General features: G+C 50.0%; 1 protein-coding gene across 3 annotated transcripts; it reads left to right on the forward strand.

Annotated features, from left to right (window-relative positions):
- Positions 1–406: 406 nt before the first annotated feature.
- Positions 407–12,074, forward strand: LOC142915881 (uncharacterized). 3 transcript variants are annotated; one of them, XM_076061517.1, is made up of 5 exons: positions 407–611; positions 5,829–6,294; positions 6,492–6,596; positions 7,025–7,089; positions 8,474–12,074. In XM_076061517.1, the coding sequence occupies exons 2-5, from the start codon at positions 6,078–6,080 to the stop codon at positions 9,005–9,007; spliced, it is 921 nt and encodes a 306-aa protein (XP_075917632.1). In that variant the 5' UTR covers positions 407–611; positions 5,829–6,077; the 3' UTR covers positions 9,008–12,074. The 3 variants fall into 3 exon arrangements, with proteins under 3 accessions (XP_075917632.1, XP_075917631.1, XP_075917633.1); XM_076061516.1 differs by having other exon boundaries at positions 5,834–6,294; XM_076061518.1 differs by lacking the exon at positions 6,492–6,596 and having other exon boundaries at positions 5,834–6,294.
- The last annotated feature ends 10,462 nt before the right edge of the window (positions 12,075–22,536 follow it).

Below are 22,536 nucleotides of genomic sequence, written 5' to 3' on the forward strand. Positions count from 1 at the left end.
GTCCATGTGTGTGTTTGCTTTTTTCACCCGGGCAATGCCGGGTACTAACCGCTGGTATTTTATATATATGCGCGCTCCATACACACACACTGATTGGAGTCACCCACACGCCGCAGTGTGCGCTAACCGCTGTCCCACCGCCCTTGCCACTCTTCACACACACACACGCTTACCACGCGTCAACCAACAAGCTGGCACCGAGGTTTTTACGGTCGATGACGTCACGTCGCGGGAGTTTTGAAAATGACGTCACGCGTGTAAATTATGTGAGATGACGTCACCGCGTTTTGTGTGTAGGGAGGGGACGGGTCTCGTGATTGGGGGAGGGGCAGTCACGTGCCCACGGGTGAGGTGGGGGAGGGGCAGTCACGTGCCCACGGGTGGGGGAGGGGGAGTTTGGTGGTGGTGAGGAGCAGAGAAGCAGCGAGTTGAGGTGCGGAGTGAGGAGAGCGAGAAGAGGTGAGGAGAGAAGAGGTGAGGAGAGGCGAGAAGAGGTGAGGAGAGAAGAGGTGAGGAGAGGCGAGAAGAGGTGAGGAGAGAAGAGGTGAGGAGAGCAGAGAAGAGGTGAGGAGAGCAGAGAAGAGGTGAGGAGGAGGAAGACGACACGCGAGGTGAGGAGTGAGGGAGTTGCTGAGGGAGTTGTTGTTATTATTGTTGTATTGTTATTGTTGTATTGTTATTGTTGTTCTTGTTGTTTTGTTGTTATTGTTGTTTTGTTGTTGTTATTGTTGTTTTGGTGTTGTTATTGTTGTTATTATTGTTGTTATTATTGTTATTGTTGTTGTATTGTTGTATTGTTATTGTTGTATTGTTATTGTTGTTTTGTTGTTATTGTTGTTTTGTTGTTATTGTTGTTTTGGTGTTGTTATTGTTGTTATTATTGTTGTTATTGTTGTTATTGTTGTATTGTTATTGTTGTATTGTTATTGTTGTTTTGTTGTTATTGTTGTTTTGTTGTTATTGTTGTTTTGGTGTTGTTATTGTTGTTATTATTGTTGTTATTGTTGTTGTTGTATTGTTATTGTTGTATTGTTATTGTTGTTTTGTTGTTGTTATTGTTGTTTTGGTGTTGTTATTGTTGTTATTATTGTTGTTATTATTGTTGTATTGTTGTATTGTTATTGTTGTATTGTTATTGTTGTTTTGTTGTTATTGTTGTTTTGTTGTTGTTATTGTTGTTTTGGTGTTGTTATTGTTGTTATTGTTGTTGTTATTATTGTTGTTGTATTGTTGTTATTGTTATTGTTGTTGTATTGTTGTTATTGTTGTTGTATTGTTATTGTTGTTATTGTTGTTGTTTTGTTGTTATTGTTGTTGTTATTGTTGTTGTTATTGTTATTATTGTTGTTGTATTGTTGTTATTGTTGTGTTGTTATTGTTGTTTTGTTGTTATTGTTGTTTTGGTGTTGTTATTGTTGTTGTTATTATTGTTGTTATTGTTATTATTGTTGTTGTATTGTTGTTGTATTGTTGTTATTGTTGTTGTATTGTTGTTATTGTTGTATTGTTATTGTTGTTGTTTTGTTGTTGTTATTGTTGTTATTGTTCTTGTTATTATTGTTGTTGTATTGTTGTTATTATTGTTGTTGTATTGTTGTATTGTTATTGTTGTATTGTTATTGTTGTTTTGTTGTTATTGTTGTTTTGTTGTTATTGTTGTTTTGGTGTTGTTATTGTTGTTGTATTGTTGTATTGTTATTGTTTTATTGTTATTGTTGTTTTGTTGTTATTGTTGTTTTGGTGTTGTTATTGTTGTTATTATTGTTGTTATTGTTGTTATTATTATTGTTGTATTGTTGTATTGTTATTGTTGTGTTGTTATTGTTGTTATTGTTGTTTTGTTGTTATTGTTGTTTTGTTTTGTTGTTGTTATTGTTGTTTTGGTGTTGTTATTGTTGTTATTATTGTTGTTATTGTTGTTATTATTGTTGTTGTATTGTTGTATTGTTATTGTTGTATTGTTATTGTTGTTTTGTTTTGTTGTTGTTTTGGTGTTATTGTTATTGTTGTTGTTGTTATTATTGTTGTTGTATTGTTATTGTTGTATTGTTATTGTTGTTATTGTTGTTTTGTTGTTATTGTTGTTTTGTTGTTGTTATTGTTGTTTTGGTGTTGTTATTGTTGTTATTATTGTTGTTATTGTTGTTATTATTGTTGTTGTATTGTTGTTATTGTTATTGTTGTATTGTTGTTGTTATTGTTGTTGTATTGTTATTGTTGTTGTTTTGTTGTTATTGTTGTTATTGTTGTTGTTATTGTTATTATTGTTGTTGTTATTGTTGTGTTGTTATTGTTGTTTTGTTGTTGTTTTGTTGTTGTTATTGTTGTTTTGGTGTTGTTATTGTTGTTGTTATTATTGTTGTTATTGTTATTATTGTTGTATTGTTGTTGTTGTATTGTTGTTATTGTTGTTGTATTGTTGTTATTGTTGTTGTATTGTTATTGTTTTGTTGTTGTTATTGTTGTTGTTTTGTTGTATTGTTATTGTTGTTGTATTGTTATTGTTGTTGTATTGTTATTGTTGTTATTGTTGTTGTTTTGTTGTTATTGTTGTTGTTTTGTTGTTGTTGTTATTGTTGTTATTGTTGTTGTTTTGTTGTTGTTATTGCTGTTGTTATTATTGTTGTTGTTGTTATTGTTGTTGTATTGTTATTGTTGTTGTTATTGTTGTTATTATTGTTGTTATTGTTGTTATTATTGTTGTATTGTTGTTGCTGTTTGTTGTTATTGTTGTTGTTATTGTTGTTGTTGTTTTGTTGTTGTTATTGTTGTTTTGTTGTTGTTATTGTTGTTGTTTGTTGTTATTGTTGTTATTGTTGTTGTTTTGTTGTTGTTATTGTGTGTTGTTATTGTTGTTATTGTTGTTGTTGTTTCCCCCCCGCCGCGTGTGACTGAGCGACGTCTTCACGTTGAGGTGAAGCCGCTCCACGCCGCCACGGCCGCAATGACGCAGAGAGGAGGCGACCTCCTCCTCCTCCTCATCCTCCTCATCCTCATCCTCCTCATCATCCTCATCCTCCTGCTCCTCCTCCTCCATGCGTCTGCTGGCAAACACCACGGCGACATCGTTTGACGATCACGACGACGACGATGACGACACCATCAGCCATGATCAACCCACTGCTGGATGAAAGTCTCCCCCCACCCCACCCCAACCCCACCCCAAGCAGCCGCCACCTCGCACCACCACGACACAGCAGCAGCAGCCACGGTTAACATCGCTTACGTCGCCTAGGTAAAATAATTAATAAATGAATGAAAACTTTAAATTAAATAACGACATATTCTTAGCTCTTTCGGTAAAGTCACGTTGAAGGGAAACAATAAAATATATAACAATTAAATATTTTATTGTTTCCCTTCAACGTGGTGACTTTACCAAAAGAGCTAAGAATATGAATTACTGCAGTAACGAAAGCTTTAAATCAAAATTTAAATAACGACGTTTCGGGCGCAACCCCAAGCGTCCTCCTTCAGGTGGCGGGGGGGGGAGGGACACAACCACAGCAAGAGGCAGCTTACCGCCCACTTCAGCGACTGTTTCCTGCTGCGGTTGACCCCCTACCTGATGGCGATTGGCCGCTTGTTTGCGTGCGTGCCCGGAACGTTGTGGACTTATTTTCTGCCTCCCAGGGAGTTTCTCGCCGACGACGAAGATCTGCGCAGAGCGGCGTGGAGAGCGCTCGGAATTAGAGACGAGGGGGGGAATCGGGGAGCACGCGCAAGTTCAGAGCCATCGTATTGATCGATAAGCAATAGACAAGTAATCGATATGATTATAGATTTGAAAGATTTCGTGTCGGCAGGGATTAACACTCTTTAGTTTGTTTTTTCTTCCGGTGAAGTCACGTAGGTAACAAAAATAAAGAAAATAAAAGAAAACTAAAATTAAATCACGACGTTTCGGGCGCAACCCAAAGCGACCTTCAGGTGGGGGAGGGGGGGGGACAACGTGAAGGACCCTTGTTGTGGTTGTGCCCGAAACGTCGTGGTAGAATTTAGTTTTAATTTACTCTTTGGTTCTATTGGGTAAAGTCACCACGTAGGTGAAAATAAAATAACAAAAAAATCACGACGTTTCGCCCACAACACAAGCGGCCTTCATCAGGTGAAGGGACGAGACTGTCTGGAGGACAGTGCTGGAGTGAAAAAGCCACGCTCAGATCACGACTTTTAAGCTGTGTGAGAAGAAACAAAGCGCCTTGACAAAGGAATTAGCATAGAATTTAGTATTTAAATGGCTCATTGAAATAGCTAAGTTAAAGTATACACATCCGCAGATGCTAAATTATATGCTAATTCCTTTGTCAAGGCGCTTTGTTTTCTAATAGAACCAAAGAGTATGGATCCTTGCAGTCACGAAAGCTTTAAATCTAGAATTTAGTTTTAATTTATTTAATTTATTTTATTTTAAACCTACTACCTGACTTTAGCGGAAAAAAACACAGCCTGCGAATCCCTGCAGTCACGTTGGCTTCAGATCTAGACTGAAGTGATCTTATAACCGACGTGACCTGAACCTTTGGGGGGCCAAGTGCCGTCGGCGAGCTGCTGCTGCTGCTGTGAAGGTCGCCCCGGGGCACGTGAGAGGCAGGCGGTGGGTGGCCAGCACCACGCTCAGCTGCTACATCTCTCTCCTCTCTCCTCTCTCTCTCTCTCGCCCCGCGTCGATGTCTACACACCGCACCAGGTACTCGTTTTAAGGCTGAGTCGACCTAGGGGAGGCGCTCGTATTCGTCGTGAGTCAGGTTCGTAGTGCCGTGCGATAACCACTCGCGACAGCAGTTGACGCCCAACAATTGTTTAAATGTTATACGGTGGGGCGGGTGGTGGTGGTTGGTGGTGCTCTTTACGTGCACACGATGGCAACGATATATTCCGTAGAGCATTAACGGACTGTCGGGGCAAGTGCTGTTAGCGAGCACCTGTGAAGGCCGGCACGGAAGACGAGGGGGGTGGGTGTCAATGTTTATGCATTGCAACAGGTAACTCATTTGAGGCTGAGTCGATCTAGGGGGAGGCCAAGGATCGGTTCAGATAATCGTCACTGATGTTGGCCAGGAGCGGGAGTCGAACACGGGTCGACAGGTTGTTGGTAGCGCAGCGCGCTAGGAGGACCATCCGTTGAGTACGTACGCAAAAACCTGTCAAATAAGTATTATAAAAAAACGCGCTTTAATGAAATGCACCGTACTAATGTGGCCCCAGAAGCTCGCCACGACGTAAGGGGACCGTGGTCATTTACAGCCAACGTCAGTTGAGCGTGGACAATTAGAGCCGAGCCGAAACATAACATATAAAAAATTATGTTTAAAAAAATGTTTTTATTTTATTTTTAATGATAGAATATGGTATTGTCATCAGTATGACATAAGTTTACCAAGTTTGATACCACATTGGGAAGTGGGTTTAAATTGAGTTGTCTTGCTTCTGGCTTCAATTTGCTTCATTTTGCTGTACTCTTACGTTATTCTTTTTGTCATTGCCATGACCCAGGTCACTCTTGCAAATCAGTTATCCTGGTCTGTTGAGGTCTCACCCCGGTCACACAAAATCAACTTGACACTTGAACTCTGTACACCCGTTTGCATCCACACGCTGCCACCCAAAACGCCCCATCAACCCCTACACCCCATTACGCCCCAGCGCACACCCCAACATCCCTACAGACAGACGTTTGAGCGTCTACTTACCCACCTGTGTTGCCACGCTGGCTTCGACTTCGTGACCCTTCCCACGGCGGGCGGCGCAGCACCCCGCGGCGGTCAAGGAGGGGCTGCGTCTCCTCAATGATCCTCCTCACATTCACCGTTCTCCCACGGGCCCAGCGCAGGTCACTTCATGGAGAGTTCCGACTTCACCCCCGACGAGGCCCTGGGCCCGTGCCGCCGCTCGCGCGCCGTCGGAACTCGGACCGCGGGCCCAAGACTCCGAGGCCCTCACAGCTCGACGCCACTGAGCACAGCCTCTTGGAGGACGATGGCTTCCTCCTTGACGATCGTGGGCACTCACCCCCCAGGCCCTGGTTCGGGGTTGAGGACCCGTGGCAGCAGCAGCAGCAGTTGGGATTAAGTCCCATGCAGTGGGGGCCTGGCAGGCCTCCGCACGGGCCCCCCCAGGAGTATGGCCCAGCGGACACGGAGCCGGCCCCGGGCTTCGCCTCGCGACATCGGAGCCCCAGGAGCGGCCCCGGCTCGGCGCTTGACGGCAAAACGGCGCCGTCCGCTCGCGGCATCGGCGATTCGCCCTGCTTTCGGACGAGCACGGTCCCGGCGCCTGTGGAGCGAGAAGGAGGTGATTACTGGGAAATGGCGGGCGGTGCATTTTAATTGCGGCTCGATCGGCGCCACCGTAACGACAGCGGCCATCCGGCTTCCCCGTCGTTGCCGGCTCCGCTCAAAACGAGCGGCGTGCTCGCGAAACCGTGTTGGGGGGGGGTGGGGGTCTCTCTCTCTCTCTCTCCCTCCCGTCTCCTTCTCTCTCCCTCGCAGCAGCAGCACGAGGGAGGAGTCACAGCCAGGGGGGGCGCTCCAATAGTGCCCGGGGGGCATCCCCGTGCCGCGAAGGGAACCCGCCGTGCCAACGAAAGCTGCTGTGTAAGCGACACCACCGCCCCCCTCCCGGCACACCAACCCTCCCCACTACCCCCAAACTTATCCACCGTGGCCCCATTGCTCAGGATCCAGCGCACGGCGCGTGCCTCCATGTTGCGTGGGGAGCGTTCGCGCGGTGGTTCGCACGAACGCTCACGGCCAACGTCGGTAGCGCAAATCTGCGCTGGTCCGGGGCCGCCCCTCCCTTTAGGTCGGCACAGCCTCAAACGAGCATCCGGCGCAACGTCCGCGCGTCGCCGCTACGGAGACAAAGGCGGCCGGACGCGGCGTTGGCCGCCCGCCTCCTCACGAGCGCCGTCGCTGCCTTCTTAGGCCGTCGTTAACGGCACATGCCCCAGCGGCCCGTTGAGGCTACACGGTGGGGGGGGCCTTTGTCTCGTGTGCATCGTCTCTGTGTCTGCGCTGTACAGGGACGGTGCCTGGGTGCAGTTCGCCCTCCACGGAGTCCGGGAGCGGCCGAGCCTCGTCAGGAACGGTGAGACGCGATGATTCATATTCGCCGTCTCCTGCCGGTTACGGATCTCGCCTCTGTTGTCTCTTCGCGCTCGGGGACACGGGGACATCGCGAGACGCGGGGCAGTGGCCTCACCCGGGATTAACCCCCCCACGCAGCGTACACGCAAAGCGCCAGGAGGTCACGGGTTCGATCCTGACCTGGACGCCCACATATTTGGAGTTTGCGTGTTCTCTCTCTCTCCCTGTGGGCATGGATGTTCTTCTACGGGTCCTCCGGGTTTTTTTCCCCTCCGCATTTATGAACACGCGTTCAGAGTATTTGGCCGCTGTACATTTCCACTTGAAAAGCCACTTCACCGGGCTATCGTTTGTGGCCAGGTCGCGTCTGAAATAAGAGCCGTATGGCTCGGTGGCCCTTACCTGGTAAAATAATAAATAGCACAAAGTAAATCACAGCAGCCCACACACACACTCACACACAGTGCACGGCAAGTGAGCGGTGATGTCGCATCCGTGATGTCACCGGCATGCGGCAGCGTCACGCAGAGTGCCTGCTGACGTCACGCATCCCCCTCCTCCCCCCAACCCTCCGCGTAGGCCATGCATCCCGAGCAAAAGCTGTCTCGATGTTCTAAGTCGACGCGACTATTTTCAGCTCGCGCTTAAATATAAAGCGGAAGATCCATCCGTTTGTGTGAAGCGGCAAAACCTCTCCAACGCTGACTCTCTGACGTCGTGAAATTTGCACGGCTTACGCCGTCTGGAATTTCTAAGGGAACGCGACGATTTTCAGCTCGCCACCTCACAGTCCCTTCCCGAGTCGCCTGGTTAAGGTTGAACTTCCTCGAGTGAAAGACGTCCGATTTATCTTGTTGGTTCTTTCGGTAAAGTCACCACGTAGAATGGAAATAAAGTAATAAAAATAAAACAAAATGAAATTCTCACGACGTTTCGGCCACAACACAAGTAGCCTTCTTCTACTTGTGTTGTGGCCGAAACGTCGTGAGAATTCTATTTTATTATGTTTTATTTTTATTATTTTATTTCCATTCCAAGTGGTGACTTTACCGAAAGAACCAATAAGATGAATCCCTGCAGTTACGAAAGCTTTAAATCGAAATTTTTATTCCGATTTAGTTAAATTTATTTGTCTCGGCTTTTTTTATTTCTTGCGAGCATCAAATTTTTTGTCAGGTTTTGTCAGTGAAATAAAAGGGAATATTAAATTAATCCCAAGGCAAGACTCCACAACTCCCGGGTGAAGCCTGTAGTAGTAAAGCTCGTGCCATTTTAAAATACTCTGTGTGAGGCCTACATTGGGTGGCCCATAAGTCTGGAATCGTAGGGAAAACTAACTTATTCATATTTGTTTGTTGTTGTTGCTGCTGCTGCTTGTATAATAGGCGGACACAGACGGGGACCCTGAAACCTCCGCACCGTCGGGGGTGTCAGCCGATCGGCCGAGCGGCCAGCTGGTCCCCACGTGCGCGTCAGGTGGTCCCCGCGTCCAGCGCACGAGACCCCGGAATAAAAAAAAAGAGCAGCGGGTGGAAGAAGAAGAAGAAGAGCAGGGAGATGAACATGAGATGGAGGAGGAGCATGAGGAGGAGGAGCGCAAAGCAGAGGAAGATGCGGAAGCGGCGGCCGATCCTTTCGCGTCATTCGAGGACCCCGCGAGTCACCAGACGCCCGAGTCGCAGGCCACGGTGTACCGGCGGCTCCTGCAGGTCACGTACCGGCTCCAGAAACTCCAGCAGGAGCAGCAGCAGGAGCAGCAGCAGGAGCAGCAGCAGCAGGAGGAGCAGCAGCAGCAGGAGGAGCAGCAGCAGCAGGAGGGGTTAGCAGAGGCAGAGCCGTTGTTCAGCGCAGGGCTCGTTGGTGTGGCGGATCGATCCCGTGTGGCCCGCGATGGATCCCGGGTGGCAAGCGATGGATGATGAGGATGAGGCCTGGGGCTACCCAAGCGCGGCCACCTCAGGCGCGGCTCCTAGAGGGCTGGGCGCCCTGAATCACCGCCTCTCTGCTTCCCTCCCTCCGCTCCCCCTGGCCCTGCTCTACTGACCCCCCACCACCACCACCACCCCTCCTAACTTTACTCACCGCGACTTCCTGAAGACTTAAAACTTCCGCGGCCGCGGGAAGTTCCTGCTGTTTGGTTCTTTCGGTTAAACTCACGCGGATAGAGAAATAACAAATGGAGCGAATAAAAATAATGAGAACAAGAACGACGACGTTCCGAACGCAACGCGATCGGTCGATGTCACCCCCCCCCCCCTCCCCCTTCCTGATGACGACCGCTCGTGTTGCGATGGGTACATCGCGGTTTTTATTCTCATTATATTTGTATTCACTTTATTTTGATTTCTCTATCTACGTTACTTTACCGATGGAACCAAAGAATATGAACTTCCTGAAGCTTCTGTGGGGGGCCCCCCACCCCCCCCAACCACCGCTCAAGACGTCTCTCTCACGAGATCTCGGCTGGCTGCGTCAGAACTGCCGCACGATGGGAAACGCCGCAAACGGCTCGAGGAAACCGAAACGCAAGACACGGTCGGAGCGATTTGCTTCTCGAGCGAGCGTTGAGGCGTGTGTTGTTCGTAGCCCTGCAGAGCCACGGAGCGTCGGAATTCCACGTTACCGCTACGAGGACGAGTCCGTCCACAGGGCAAGCACTGTCGATCTTCCCCGCAGAGTGGCGCTCATTTTGTCAACCCCCGGAGGGATATCGGGCTCGGTCGACCGCCGAAACGAGGATTCGAACTTAAGACCTTTACCACCTTTGCCGAATCCGGCACGCAAACGTCCGGTAAACTTCTCGCGTTGTCCACGACCTTTAACAAGTCGCGCAGGGCATTCCACCTCTTCCAGTCTTAGCGCAGCATCCAGGAACACACAGCGTGAGCGACGACGCCCCGACGTCGGGTCGGCTCTACCCAGGCCCACGACGACGAGGGGGGCTCCCGAGGAGAAGCGGTCCGGGGGGGGGGGAGAGGCTTGCGGCCCACGAAGAAGGGGGATCGGACGGAGCGGAGAGGATCGGGTTTCCTCGCCGGTCGCGTTTTCGTTTCCTGCCTTTTGAGCGGAGACCCGCGCGGTGCCCACGACGCGTGGGCGGCCGCTTGATGCGCGACGATCGTCTCCGCTTGGTGGTCCTTGTGCCGCCTTCGAGGCGGAGTGGACACGCGGCGGCCATCGTTTGACACGTGACTCTCAAGACGCCGAGTTAATTCGTCGAAGTCGCGCGAATCCGTTGAGAAGGTTTCCACCTCGCCGCCCGATCGCCGCCACGTGTCTCTGCCCTATCCAGGGGCCCGGGAACCCCAATCCCCATTGCCCCCCCACTCGGTCCCGGTGCCGCTTTGTAAAGAGTTGTTTGTGTAAACGTCGCCGCCGTGATGTAAACAAACACTCGGGGTGTAGGCAACTTGGCGGTGCAAATAAATATACCCTGGGGGGGGGGGGTGTACATCCCCATCGCGCGTGGCACGGGGCGGGAAAGGATCCGGTGGGCGCGGTGAACATTGAGCTGAGCTGAAGGGGGTCGCTCTCTCACCTCTTCCACCTCTTCCACCTCAACCCAAGGCACTCACCCCCCCCCCCCGTAAATAGAGGTAATAATGATGTGGACTTGTTACTCAACGCCTCCGCTCAGCGTCCGCGCGCTCTCTCGTCGTGGAGAGAGGCAAGGAGGGAGGAGGGAGCTCAACGATACCGACAATTGCCCAAGCTCTCCAGGCCTCTATACATTGAGGTGTTATCGGGCAGCCAACGCGTGTTTGCAGGTGGGAGGAACCCGGAGCACCCGGTAGAAGTCTCTTCCAATCATATGGAACAAGTTTTCAAGTTTAAAGTTTCATTTATTTAGGTATAGCCCTGTGAGCCATGCGGCTCTTAAGTCGGGTGCAACCGCAACAAACAATTTGAACACAGAACATCTTAAAGCGACGACGCGCAACAGAAACATCCTGGAATAAACCAGGAAATATTCCACACACAAAAAAAACTTATTAAAACGCTGTGTGCAAAAATCACAATGTGGTGCAAGCCAACAACAACAACAACTATAAGACAATTTAGATTAACCATATGTTTTTGAATCACCAAAATAAAGCTATAAAAAACAATGTAACAACAGTAATCATAGGAACTGTAATTTTAAATTTAACAATAAACGATATACATAACACGTACGACAAAAACCTGCAGCCATAGCTGGCAGCACGAACAGACGGGAGTCCGCATTTGGCCGTCCTGAACTTCTGCCGAGGCGAGCCCAAAGGCACGGCGCGCCTCGACGTCCACGTGAAGGGAGTTTCACGACACGTGCACGGCGATCCAACAAGCCCTCGTCGCTGCCTCCACACGGTGCTGGATGATGTCCGGGCCACGTGCGTATAGCCCCCGCTCGGCCGAGGGCGAGCATTCAAATGCGGCTAGTCGGCGGCGTACGCGACGGCAACGGACGGCCGCGTTCGCAAACCCTCGTCAGCCGGCGAGCACCAATCCCCACGCTGGCCCCCTAACCTTAATCAACCGGCCAAGCAGCCACGACGGCTGTCCCTTCGCTAACCCCGTCTTGATTAACGAGCCGAGCAACGGGCGGCGCCGTATCAACGTTCGTCTCGCAAGTGTTCGCGCCCGGGCTGATTGTGCGCGGCGCGGCTCCTCTCGCGCGGTCGCGTCGTCGTCGCCGCGCTCGGCGGTCTGCGACGTGTAGCGACGGAGGCGCGCCGCCGCCGCGACAACGCCGAGGGGCGAGCCGCGCGACGTGCAGATCCGCCGCGAATCCCCGAACGCCACGGCTCTCGGCTTAACGCGAATGAGAAAAACGCGTAACGCAAGTGAAGGTGTTGTGGCCGAAACGTCGTGATTTTATTTTATTTTTTTACCTACGTGACTTTTACCGAACGGAACCAAAGAGTACAATTTATAACATTTTTGACATGCGTTTTTCTGGATTCTGTCTCTCACTGTTCAAATAAACCTACCATTCAAATTTTAGACTGATCATTTCTTTGTCAGTGGGCAAACGTACAAAGTCAGCAGGGGATCAAATACTTTTTTCCCTCGCTGTTTAACTACGTAGAGTTGTGGCTCAGTGGTTAACGCACTTCGATATGAACCCAGCAGCAACCTGAATTCAGTTCCAAGCCATGCCCAACATGAGCGGTGAGTGATGTATCAAATCAAGAGTGAGATATCTTTAACTGCCCCGTCCACCCCTTCCCCCGCCTAACCAACCGTGCACTGGCTAGCGTGGTGAAGTATGCTCATATAACCCTCACGGTGTGGGGAGGCCCTCTTCCAGCAGTGGATTGACAAGATGGCCTGTACAATATGCGATCTGGTAACTACCTTACCTGGTATGCAGGAGGTCGTGGGTGCGACCCTGACCCTGACACACGTGTATTTGGAGTTTGCGTGATCTCCCCGTGGTCGCGTGGATTATTCTACGGGTCCTCCCGTTTTGACCCTCGATATCCGAACGCTCGGACATTCAGGAAGTCCAATTAGCTGATCGAATGGACGAGTGCAGAATTCCCGACAGTGTCCATGTGTGTTTCGCCTGTTGTGGAATTGTTTTAGTCACCCCCTGCCACCCACCACACACACACACACGGTACTTGGCTGCTGACCGGTAGGGCAAATCTCATTGCCTTGTAATCCACCACCCCCCAGCGAACAGATTCACAGAGTTACTGACCGAGCGCATTGCTCAATCCACACGCTCGTCCCGCCCGGCCCGCCTGGCTTCCACCCAACACAAATGAGCACACACACACACGCACACACACACATACACACGCACACACACACACGCGCGCACACACGCACACGCGCGCACACACGCGCACGCACACACGCGCACACACGCACACACGCGCGCACACACGCACGCGCGCACACACACACGCACGCACACACATGCCCCGACAATAAACGTAATCCAATTATGAACAGGATTGTGGATTTTTGTTTTCGGGTCCCGATTGCGCACGCAAAAGGGGTCGTTCAGTCGGAAACATTTCAAGATTTATTGCAGGCATAAAATACTGCTTGGTGCTGTAAGTCAATTTTTATATATATAAACAGTACTGTATACACAAACCCACACAGAGAGCCATAGACTCACCACACAGAGACCCATAGACTCACCACACAGAGACCCACAGACTCATCACACAGTGACCCATAGACTCACCACACAGAGACCCATAGACTCATCACACAGAAACAGACTCACCACACAGAGACCCATAGACTCACCACACAGAAACCCATAGACTCACCACACAGAGACCCATAGACTCACCACACAGGGACCCATAGACTCACCACACAGACACCCATAGACTCACTCACACAGAGACCCATAGACTCACCACACAGAAACAGACTCACCACACAGAGACCCACAGACTCACCACACAGAGACCCCTAGACTCACCACACAGAAACCCATAGACTCACCCCACAGAGACCCATAGACTCACCACACAGGGACCCATAGACTCACCACACAGAGACCCCTAGACTCACCACACAGGGACCCATAGACTCACCACACATACACTCATAGACTCACTCACACAGAGACCCATAGACTCACCACACAGAAACAGACTCACCACACAGAGACCTATAGACTCACCACGCAGAGACACAGACTCACCACACAGAGACCCATAGACTCACCACACAGAGACCCATAGACTCACCACACAGGGACCCATAGACTCACCACACAGACACCAATAGACTCACTCAAACAGAGACCCATAGACTCACCACACAGAGACAGACTCACCACACAGAGACCTATAGACTCACCACGCAGAGACACAAAGACTCACCACACAGAGACCCATAGACTCACCACACAGGAACCCATAGAATAACCACACAGAGACCCATAGACTCACCACACAGAGACCCATAGACTCACCACACAGGGATCCATAGACTCATCACACAGAGACCCATAGACTCATCACACAGAGACCCACAGACTCATCACACAGAGACCCATAGACTCACCACACAGAGACCCATAGACTCACCACACAGAGACCCATAGACTCACCACACAGGGACCCATAGACTTACCACACAGAGACCCATAGACTCATCACACAGAGACCCATAGACTCACCACACAGAGACACATAGACTCACCACACAGAGACCCATAGACTCACCACAAAGACAGACACCCATAGACTCACCACACAGAGACCCATAGACTCACCACACAGGGACCCATAGACTCACCACACAGAGACCCATAGACTCACCACACAGAGACAGACTCACCACACAGACTCATAGACTCACCACACAGAGACCCATAGACTCACCACACAGGGACCCACAGACTCACCACACAGAGACCCATAGAGTCACCACACAGGGACCCATAGGCTCACCACACAGAGACAGACTCACCACACAGACTCATAGACTCACCACACAGAGACCCATAGACTCACCACACAGGGACCCACAGACTCACCACACAGAGACCCATAGACTCACCACACAGGGACCCATAGACTCACCACACAGAGACCCATAGACTCACCACACAGAGACCCATAGACTCACCACACAGAGACCCATAGACTCACCACACAGAGACCCATAGACTCACCACACAGAGACAGACTCACCACACAGAGACTCATAGACTCACCACACAGAGACCCATAGACTCACCACACAGGGACCCACAGACTCACCACACAGAGACCCATAGAGTCACCACACAGGGACCCATAGGCTCACCACACAGAGACAGACTCACCACACAGACTCATAGACTCACCACACAGAGACCCATAGACTCACCACACAGGGACCCACAGACTCACCACACAGAGACCCATAGACTCACCACACAGGGACCCATAGACTCACCACACAGAGACCCATAGACTCACCACACAGAGACCCATAGACTCACCACACAGAGACCCATAGACTCACCACACAGAGACCCATAGACTCACCACACAGAGACAGACTCACCACACAGAGGCTCATAGACTCACCACACAGAGACCCATAGACTCACCACACAGGGACCCACAGACTCACCACACAGAGACCCACAGACTCATCACACAGTGACCCATAGACTCACCACACAGAGACCCATAGACTCACCACACAGAAACCCATAGACTCACCACACAGAGACCCATAGACTCACCACACAGGGACCCATAGACTCACCACACAGACACCCATAGACTCACTCACACAGAGACCCATAGACTCACCACACAGAAACAGACTCACCACACAGAGACCCATAGACTCATCACACAGAGACCCACAGACTCACCACACAGAGACCCCTAGACTCACCACACAGAAACCCATAGACTCACCCCACAGAGACCCATAGACTCACCACACAGGGACCCATAGACTCACCACACAGAGACCCCTAGACTCACCACACAGGGACCCATAGACTCACCACACAGACACTCATAGACTCACTCACACAGAGACCCATAGACTCACCACACAGAAACAGACTCACCACACAGAGACCTATAGACTCACCACGCAGAGACACAGACTCACCACACAGAGACCCATAGACTCACCACACAGAGACCCATAGACTCACCACACAGGGACCCATAGACTCACCACACAGACACCCATAGACTCACTCAAACAGAGACCCATAGACTCACCACACAGAGACAGACTCACCACACAGAGACCTATAGACTCACCACGCAGAGACACAAAGACTCACCACACAGAGACCCATAGACTCACCACACAGGAACCCATAGAATAACCACACAGAGACCCATAGACTCACCACACAGAGACCCATAGACTCACCACACAGGGATCCATAGACTCATCACACAGAGACCCATAGACTCATCACACAGAGACCCACAGACTCATCACACAGAGACCCATAGACTCACCACACAGAGACCCATAGACTCACCACACAGAGACCCATAGACTCACCACACAGGGACCCATAGACTTACCACACAGAGACCCATAGACTCATCACACAGAGACCCATAGACTCACCACACAGAGACCCATAGACTCACCACACAGGGACCCATAGACTCACCACACAGAGACCCATAGACTCACCACACAGAGACCCATAGACTCACCACACAAGAGACCCACAGACTCATCACACAGAGACCCATAGAGTCACCACACAGGGACCCATAGACTCACCACACAGAGACCCATAGACTCACCACACAGAGACCCATAGACTCACCACACAGAGACCCATAGACTCACCACACAGGGACCCATAGACTTACCACACAGAGACCCATAGACTCATCACACAGAGACCCATAGACTCACCACACAGAGACCCATAGACTCACCACACAGGGACCCACAGACTCACCACACAGAGACCCATAGACTCACCACACAGGGACCCATAGACTCACCACACAGAGACCCATAGACTCACCACACAGAGACCCATATACCCACCACACAGGGACCCATAGACTCACCACACAGAGACCCATAGACTCACCACACAGAGACCCATAGACTCACCACACAGAGACCCATAGACTCACCACACAGGGACCCATAGACTCACCACACAGAGACCCATAAACTCACCACACAGGGACCCACAGACTCACCACACAGAGACCCATAGACTCACCACACAGAGACCCATAGACTCACCACACAGAGACCCATAGACTCACCACACAGGGACCCATAGACTCACCACACAGAGACCCATAGACTCACCACACAGAGACCCATAGACTCACCACACAGAAACCCATAGACTCACCACACAGAGACCCATAGACTCACCACACACAGAGACCCACAGACTCTGAGTGCTTGTGGGAATGTTAAACAAAAATGCGACAACTTGTAACGTGTTTCTGCCTACGAGTTTTTGTGCATCGCTTTGAACACAACGCACACAAACACAGCGTGTCGCAGACACCCCGTGTCACTGGCATGCTCCTGAAGGGACGTCAAACCTCACACGTGACAACTGTAATCACCGACTGGCAATAAACGATAAACAACAACAACCAACAACAACAAACGAGCAGCTGACTGCCGCCCCCTCTCTACAATTCGGGATCCCCGCCCACGTGAACGGGGAACTTCCGGCTCTCGCGGCCGCCAGCGGGGGCGCTCGCCGCTCGCTCCAGCAGGACACGGCGACGACGAGACTCCTCATCGGCCCGAGCGGGGGCCGCCCGGGGGACGGGCGACGTCCCTCCGGCCCGTGGCCGGCGACGGCGGCGGCGGCGGCGCGTCGACCGCCCCCGCCCTCCCGCGCTCTCCGCCACCGAAGGGAATCGCCAGGCCCACGTCGCCTACGCCCCTCCTGACCCGCCGCAGACTCTCCCTGAGCCGGGCCCACCACGCCGACCGCTCTCTCGCCCCCCCCCCTCCCGTCTCCGCCCCCCCCGATCCTCCCCCCGCGCCCCCCCCCCTCTCTCCCTCCCCTCCCGTCTCAGACCGCCATGTTGGCGCGGCCTCTCCGCCTGGAGGTTCCCGGCGTTCTCGCTCCGGCGCCTGCCCCCGGCCTCGAACCTCCCGCCTCTCCCACGGCGCTCGCTCTCCCGCGTCCCACCGCTGCCGCCCCAAGTCCGCCGCTCTCCCTCTCCCGCCCTCCGCCCATCTCCCCGCCGCTCCCCCCCCAACTCGCGCCGCTGAGCCCTCTCCGCCGCGTCCGCCGCTCTGCGGGGGGGCTCCCGCGGGCGACCTCGCGTGACCCCCTACGCCCGCGGGCTGTGCGAGCGCGCCGCTGTTCCTCCGTTCCTCCGCCCTCCTCCCTCCGCTGCCGCCGCCGCCGCCGGCACCGCCGGCTCTCTCCATGGCAGCTCGCTGCTGATTCTTGTCGCTGTTGTTGTTGTTGTCGCTGTTGTTGTTGCTGTTGTTGTCGCTGTTGTTGTTGTTGCTGTTGTTGCTGTTGTTGTTGTCGCTGTTGTTGTTGTTGTTGCTGTTGTTGTTGCTGTTGTCGCTGTTGTTGTTGTTGCTGTTGTTGTTGTTGTCGCTGTTGCTGTTGTTGTTGTCGCTGTTGTTGTTGTTGTCGCTGTTGTTGTTGCTGCTGTTGTTGTTGTTGTCGCTGTTGTTGTTGCTGTTGTTGTTGTTGCTGTTGTTGTCGCTGTTGTTGTTGTTGTCGCTGTTGTTGTCGCTGTTGTTGCTGCTGTTGTTGTTGTTGTCGCTGTTGTTGTTGCTGTTGTTGTTGTTGCTGTTGTTGTTGCTGTTGTTGTTGTCGCTGTTCTTGTTGTTGTCGCTGTTGTTGTTGTTGCTGTTGTTGTTGTTGTTTTGTTGCTGTTGTTGTTGTCGCTGTTGTTGTTGTCGCTGTTGTTGTTGCTGTTGTTGTCGCTGTTGTTGTTGCTGTTGTTGTTGTCGCTGTTGCTGTTGTTGTTGTTGTCGCTGTTGTTGTTGTTGTCGCTGTTGTTTTTGCTGCTGTTGTTGTTTTTGTCGCTGTTGTTGTTGCTGTTGTTGCTGTTGTTGTTGCTGTTGTTGTCGCTGTTGTTGTTGTCGCTGTTGTTGTTGTCGCTGTTGTTGCTGTTGTTGTTGTTGCTGTTGTTGTTGTCGCTGTTGTTGTTGCTGTTGTTGTCGCTGTTGTTGTCGCTGTTGTCGCTGTTGTTGTTGCTGTTGTTGTTGTCGCTGTTGTTGTCGCTGTTGTTGTTGTTGCTGCTGTTGTTGTTGTCGCTGTTGTTGTTGTTGCTGTTGCTGTTGTTGTTGCTGTTGTTGTTGTCACTGTTATTGTCGCTGTTGTTGCTGTTGTTGTTGTTGTCGCTGTTGTTGTTGTTGCTGTTGTCGCTGTTGTTGTCGCTGTTGTTGTCGCTGCTGTTGTTGTTGTTGTCGCTGTTGTTGTTTCTGTTGTTGTTGTCGCTGTTGTTGTTGTCGCTGTTGTTTTTGCTGCTGTTGTTGTTTACGCTGTTGTTGTTGCTGTTGTTGTTGCTGTTGTTGTTGTCGCTGTTGTTGTTGTCGCTGTTGTTGTTGTCGCTGTTGTCGCTGTTGTTGTTGCTGTTGTGGTTGTCGCTGTTGTTGTTGTCGCTGTTGTTGTTGCTGTTGTTGTTGTTGCTGTTGTTGTTGTCGCTGTTGTTGTTGCTGTTGTTGTCGCTGTTGTTGTTGCTGTTGTTGTTGTCGCTGTTGCTGTTGCTGTTGTTGTTGTTGTCGCTGTTGTTGTTGTTGTCGCTGTTGTTTTTGCTGCTGTTGTTGTTTACGCTGTTGTTGTTGCTGTTGTTGTTGCTGTTGTTGTTGCTGTTGTTGTCGCTGTTATTGTTGTTGTTGTTGCTGTTGTTGTTGTCGCTGTTGTTGTTGTTGCTGTTGTTGTCGCTGTTGTTGCTGTTGTTGTTGTCGCTGTTGTTGTCGCTGTTGTTGTCGCTGTTGTTGTTGCTGTTGTTGTTGTCGCTGTTGTTGTTGTTGTCGCTGTTGTTGCTGTTGTTGTTGCTGTTGCTGTTGTTGTTGTTGTCGCTGTTGTTGTTGTTGCTGTTGTTGTCGCTGTTGTTGTTGTTGTTGCTGTTGTTGTTGTCGCTGCTGTTGTTGCTGTTGTTGTTGTCGCTGTTGTTGTTGTTGTTGTCGCTGTTGTTGTTGTTGCTGTTGTTGTCGCTGTTGTTGTTGATGTTGTTGTTGTCGCTGTTGTTGTTGTCGCTGTTGTCGCTGTTGTTGTTGTTGCTGTTGTTGTTGTCGCTGTTGTTGTCGCTGTTGTTGTTGCTGCTGTTGTTGTTGTCGCTGTTGTTGTTGTTGCTGTTGTTGTTGTCACTGTTATTGTCGCTGTTGTTGCTGTTGTTGTTGCCGCTGTTGTTGTTGTTGTTGCTGTTGTCGCTGTTGTTGTCGCTGTTGTTGTCGCTGTTGTTGTTGCTGCTGTTGTTGTTGTTGTCGCTGTTGTTGTTGTTGCTGTTGTTGTTGTTGTCACTGTTATTGTCGCTGTTGTTGCTGTTGTTGTTGTCGCTGTTGTTGTCGCTGTTGTTGTTGTCGCTGTTGTTGTTGCTGTTGTTGTCGCTGTTGTTGTTGTCGCTGTTGTTGTTGCTGTTGTTGTTGCTGTTGTTGTTGTCGCTGTTGTTGTTGCTGTTGTTGTCGCTGTTGTTGTTGCTGTTGTTGTTGTCGCTGTTGCTGTTGTTGTTGTCGCTGTTGTTGTTGTTGTTGTCGCTGTTGTTTTTGCTGCTGTTGTTGTTTACGCTGTTGTTGTTGCTGTTGTTGTTGCTGTTGTTGTTGCTGTTGTTGTTGTCGCTGTTGTTGTTGTCGCTGTTGTTGTTGTTGTTGCTGTTGTTGTTGCTGTTGTTATTGTTGTCGCTGTTGTTGTTGTTGTTGCTGTTGTTGTCGCTGTTGTTGTTGCTGTTGTTGTTGTCGCTGTTGTTGTTGTCGCTGTTGTTGTCGCTGTTGTTGTTGCTGTTGTTGTTGTCGCTGTTGTTGTTGTCGCTGTTGTTGCTGTTGTTGTTACTGTTGCTGTTGTTGTCGCTGTTGTTGTTGTTGCTGTTGTTGTTGTCGCTGTTGTTGTTGCTGTTGTTGTTGCTGTTCTTGTTGTTGTCGCTGCTGTTGTTGCTGTTGTTGTTGTCGCTGTTGTTGTTGTCGCTGTTGTTGTTGCTGTTGTTGTTGCTGTTGTTGTCGCTGTTGTTGTTGCTGTTGTTGTTGTCGCTGTTGTTGTTGTCGCTGTTGTCGCTGTTGTTGTTGTCGCTGTTGTTGTCGCTGTTGTTGTTGCTGCTGTTGTTGTTGTTGTCGCTGTTGTTGTTGTTGCTGTTGTTGTTGTCACTGTTATTGTCGCTGTTGTTGCTGTTGTTGTTGTTGTCGCTGTTGTTTTTGCTGCTGTTGTTGTTTACGCTGTTGTTGTTGCTGTTGTTGTTGTCGCTGTGGCTGTTGTTGTTGTAGCTGTTGTTGTTGTTGTCGCTGTTGTTTTTGCTGCTGTTGTTGTTTTTGTCGCTGTTGTTGTTGCTGTTGTTGTTGTTGCTGTTGTTGTTGCTGTTGTTGTTGTCGCTGTTGTTGTTGCTGTTGTTGTTGCTGTTGTTGTTGTCGCTGTTGTTGTTGCTGTTGTTGTTGTCGCTGTTGTTGTCGCTGTTGTCGCTGTTGTTGTTGTTGCTGTTGTTGTTGTCGCTGTTGTTGTCGCTGTTGTTGTTGTTGTTGCTGCTGTTGTTGTTGTCGCTGTTGTTGTTGTTGCTGTTGTTGTTGCTGTTGTTGTTGTCACTGTTATTGTCGCTGTTGTTGCTGTTGTTGTTGTCGCTGTTGTTGTTGCTGTTGTCGCTGTTGTTGTCGCTGTTGTTGTTGTTTCTGTTGTTGTTGTTGCTGTTGTTGTTGTCGCTGTTGTTTTTGCTGCTGTTGTTGTTTACGCTGTTGTTGTTGCTGTTGTTGTTGCTGTTGTTGTTGCTGTTGTTGTCGCTGTTGTTGTTGTCGCTGTTGTTGTTGTCGCTGTTGTTGTCGCTGTTGTTGTTGTTGCTGTTGTTGTTGTCGCTGTTGTTGTTGTCGCTGTTGTTGTTGCTGTTGTTGTTGTTGCTGTTGTTGTTGTCGCTGTTGTTGTTGCTGTTGTTGTCGCTGTTGTTGTTGCTGTTGTTGTTGTCGCTGTTGCTGTTGCTGTTGTTGTTGTTGTCGCTGTTGTTGTTGTTGTCGATGTTGTTTTTGCTGCTGTTGTTGTTTACGCTGTTGTTGTTGCTGTTGTTGTTGCTGTTGTTGTTGCTGTTGTTGTTGTCGCTGTTGTTGTTGTCGCTGTTGTTGTTGTTGCTGTTGTTGTTGTTGTTGTTGCTGTTGTTGTCGCTGTTGTTGTTGCTGTTGTTGTTGTCGCTGTTGTTGTCGCTGTTGTTGTCGCTGTTGTTGTTGCTGTTGTTGTTGTCGCTGTTGTTGTTGTTGTCGCTGTTGTTGCTGTTGTTGTTGCTGTTGCTGTTGTTGTTGTCGCTGTTGTTGTTGTTGCTGTTGTTGTCGCTGTTGTTGTTGTTGTTGTTGCTGTTGTTGTTGTTGTCGCTGCTGTTGTTGCTGTTGTTGTTGTCGCTGTTGTTGTTGTTGTCGTCGCTGTTGTTGTTGCTGTTGTTGTTGTTGCTGTTGTTGTCGCTGTTGTTGTTGCTGTTGTTGTTGTCGCTGTTGTTGTTGTCGCTGTTGGCGCTGTTGTTGTTGCTGCTGTTGTTGTTGTTGTCGCTGTTGTTGTTGTTGCTGTTGTTGTTGTTGTCACTGTTATTGTCGCTGTTGTTGCTGTTGTTGTTGCCGCTGTTGTTGTTGTTGCTGTTGTCGCTGTTGTTGTCGCTGTTGTTGTCGCTGTTGTTGTTGCTGCTGTTGTTGTTGTTGTCGCTGTTGTTGTTGTTGTTGCTGTTGTTGTTGTCACTGTTATTGTCGCTGTTGTTGCTGTTGTTGTTGTCGCTGTTGTTGTTGCTGTTGTTGTTGTCGCTGTTGTTGTCGCTGTTGTTGTTGTTGTTGCTGTTGTTGTTGTCGCTGTTGTTGTTGTTGTCGCTGTTGTTGTTGC

The sequence above is a fragment of the Petromyzon marinus genome, unplaced genomic scaffold, assembly GCF_048934315.1.
Source record: "Petromyzon marinus isolate PM22_M1 ecotype Great Lakes invasive population unplaced genomic scaffold, UKy_Petmar_22M1.pri1.0 PM_G_Scaffold_36, whole genome shotgun sequence".
In the NCBI taxonomy this organism is placed as follows: Eukaryota; Metazoa; Chordata; class Hyperoartia; order Petromyzontiformes; family Petromyzontidae; genus Petromyzon; species Petromyzon marinus.

Excerpts from the sequence above, each read along its gene's own strand:
- LOC142915881 (XM_076061517.1), top strand. The coding sequence starts at position 6,078 with ATGCAGTGGGGGCCTGGCAGGCCTCCGCACGGGCCCCCCCAGGAGTAT. Across the intron at positions 6,295-6,491 it reads GCCTGTGGAGCGAGAAGGAG|CAGCAGCACGAGGGAGGAGT; the intron begins GTGATTACTGGG and ends TCTCCCTCGCAG. Across the intron at positions 6,597-7,024 it reads GTGCCAACGAAAGCTGCTGT|GGACGGTGCCTGGGTGCAGT; the intron begins GTAAGCGACACC and ends TGCGCTGTACAG.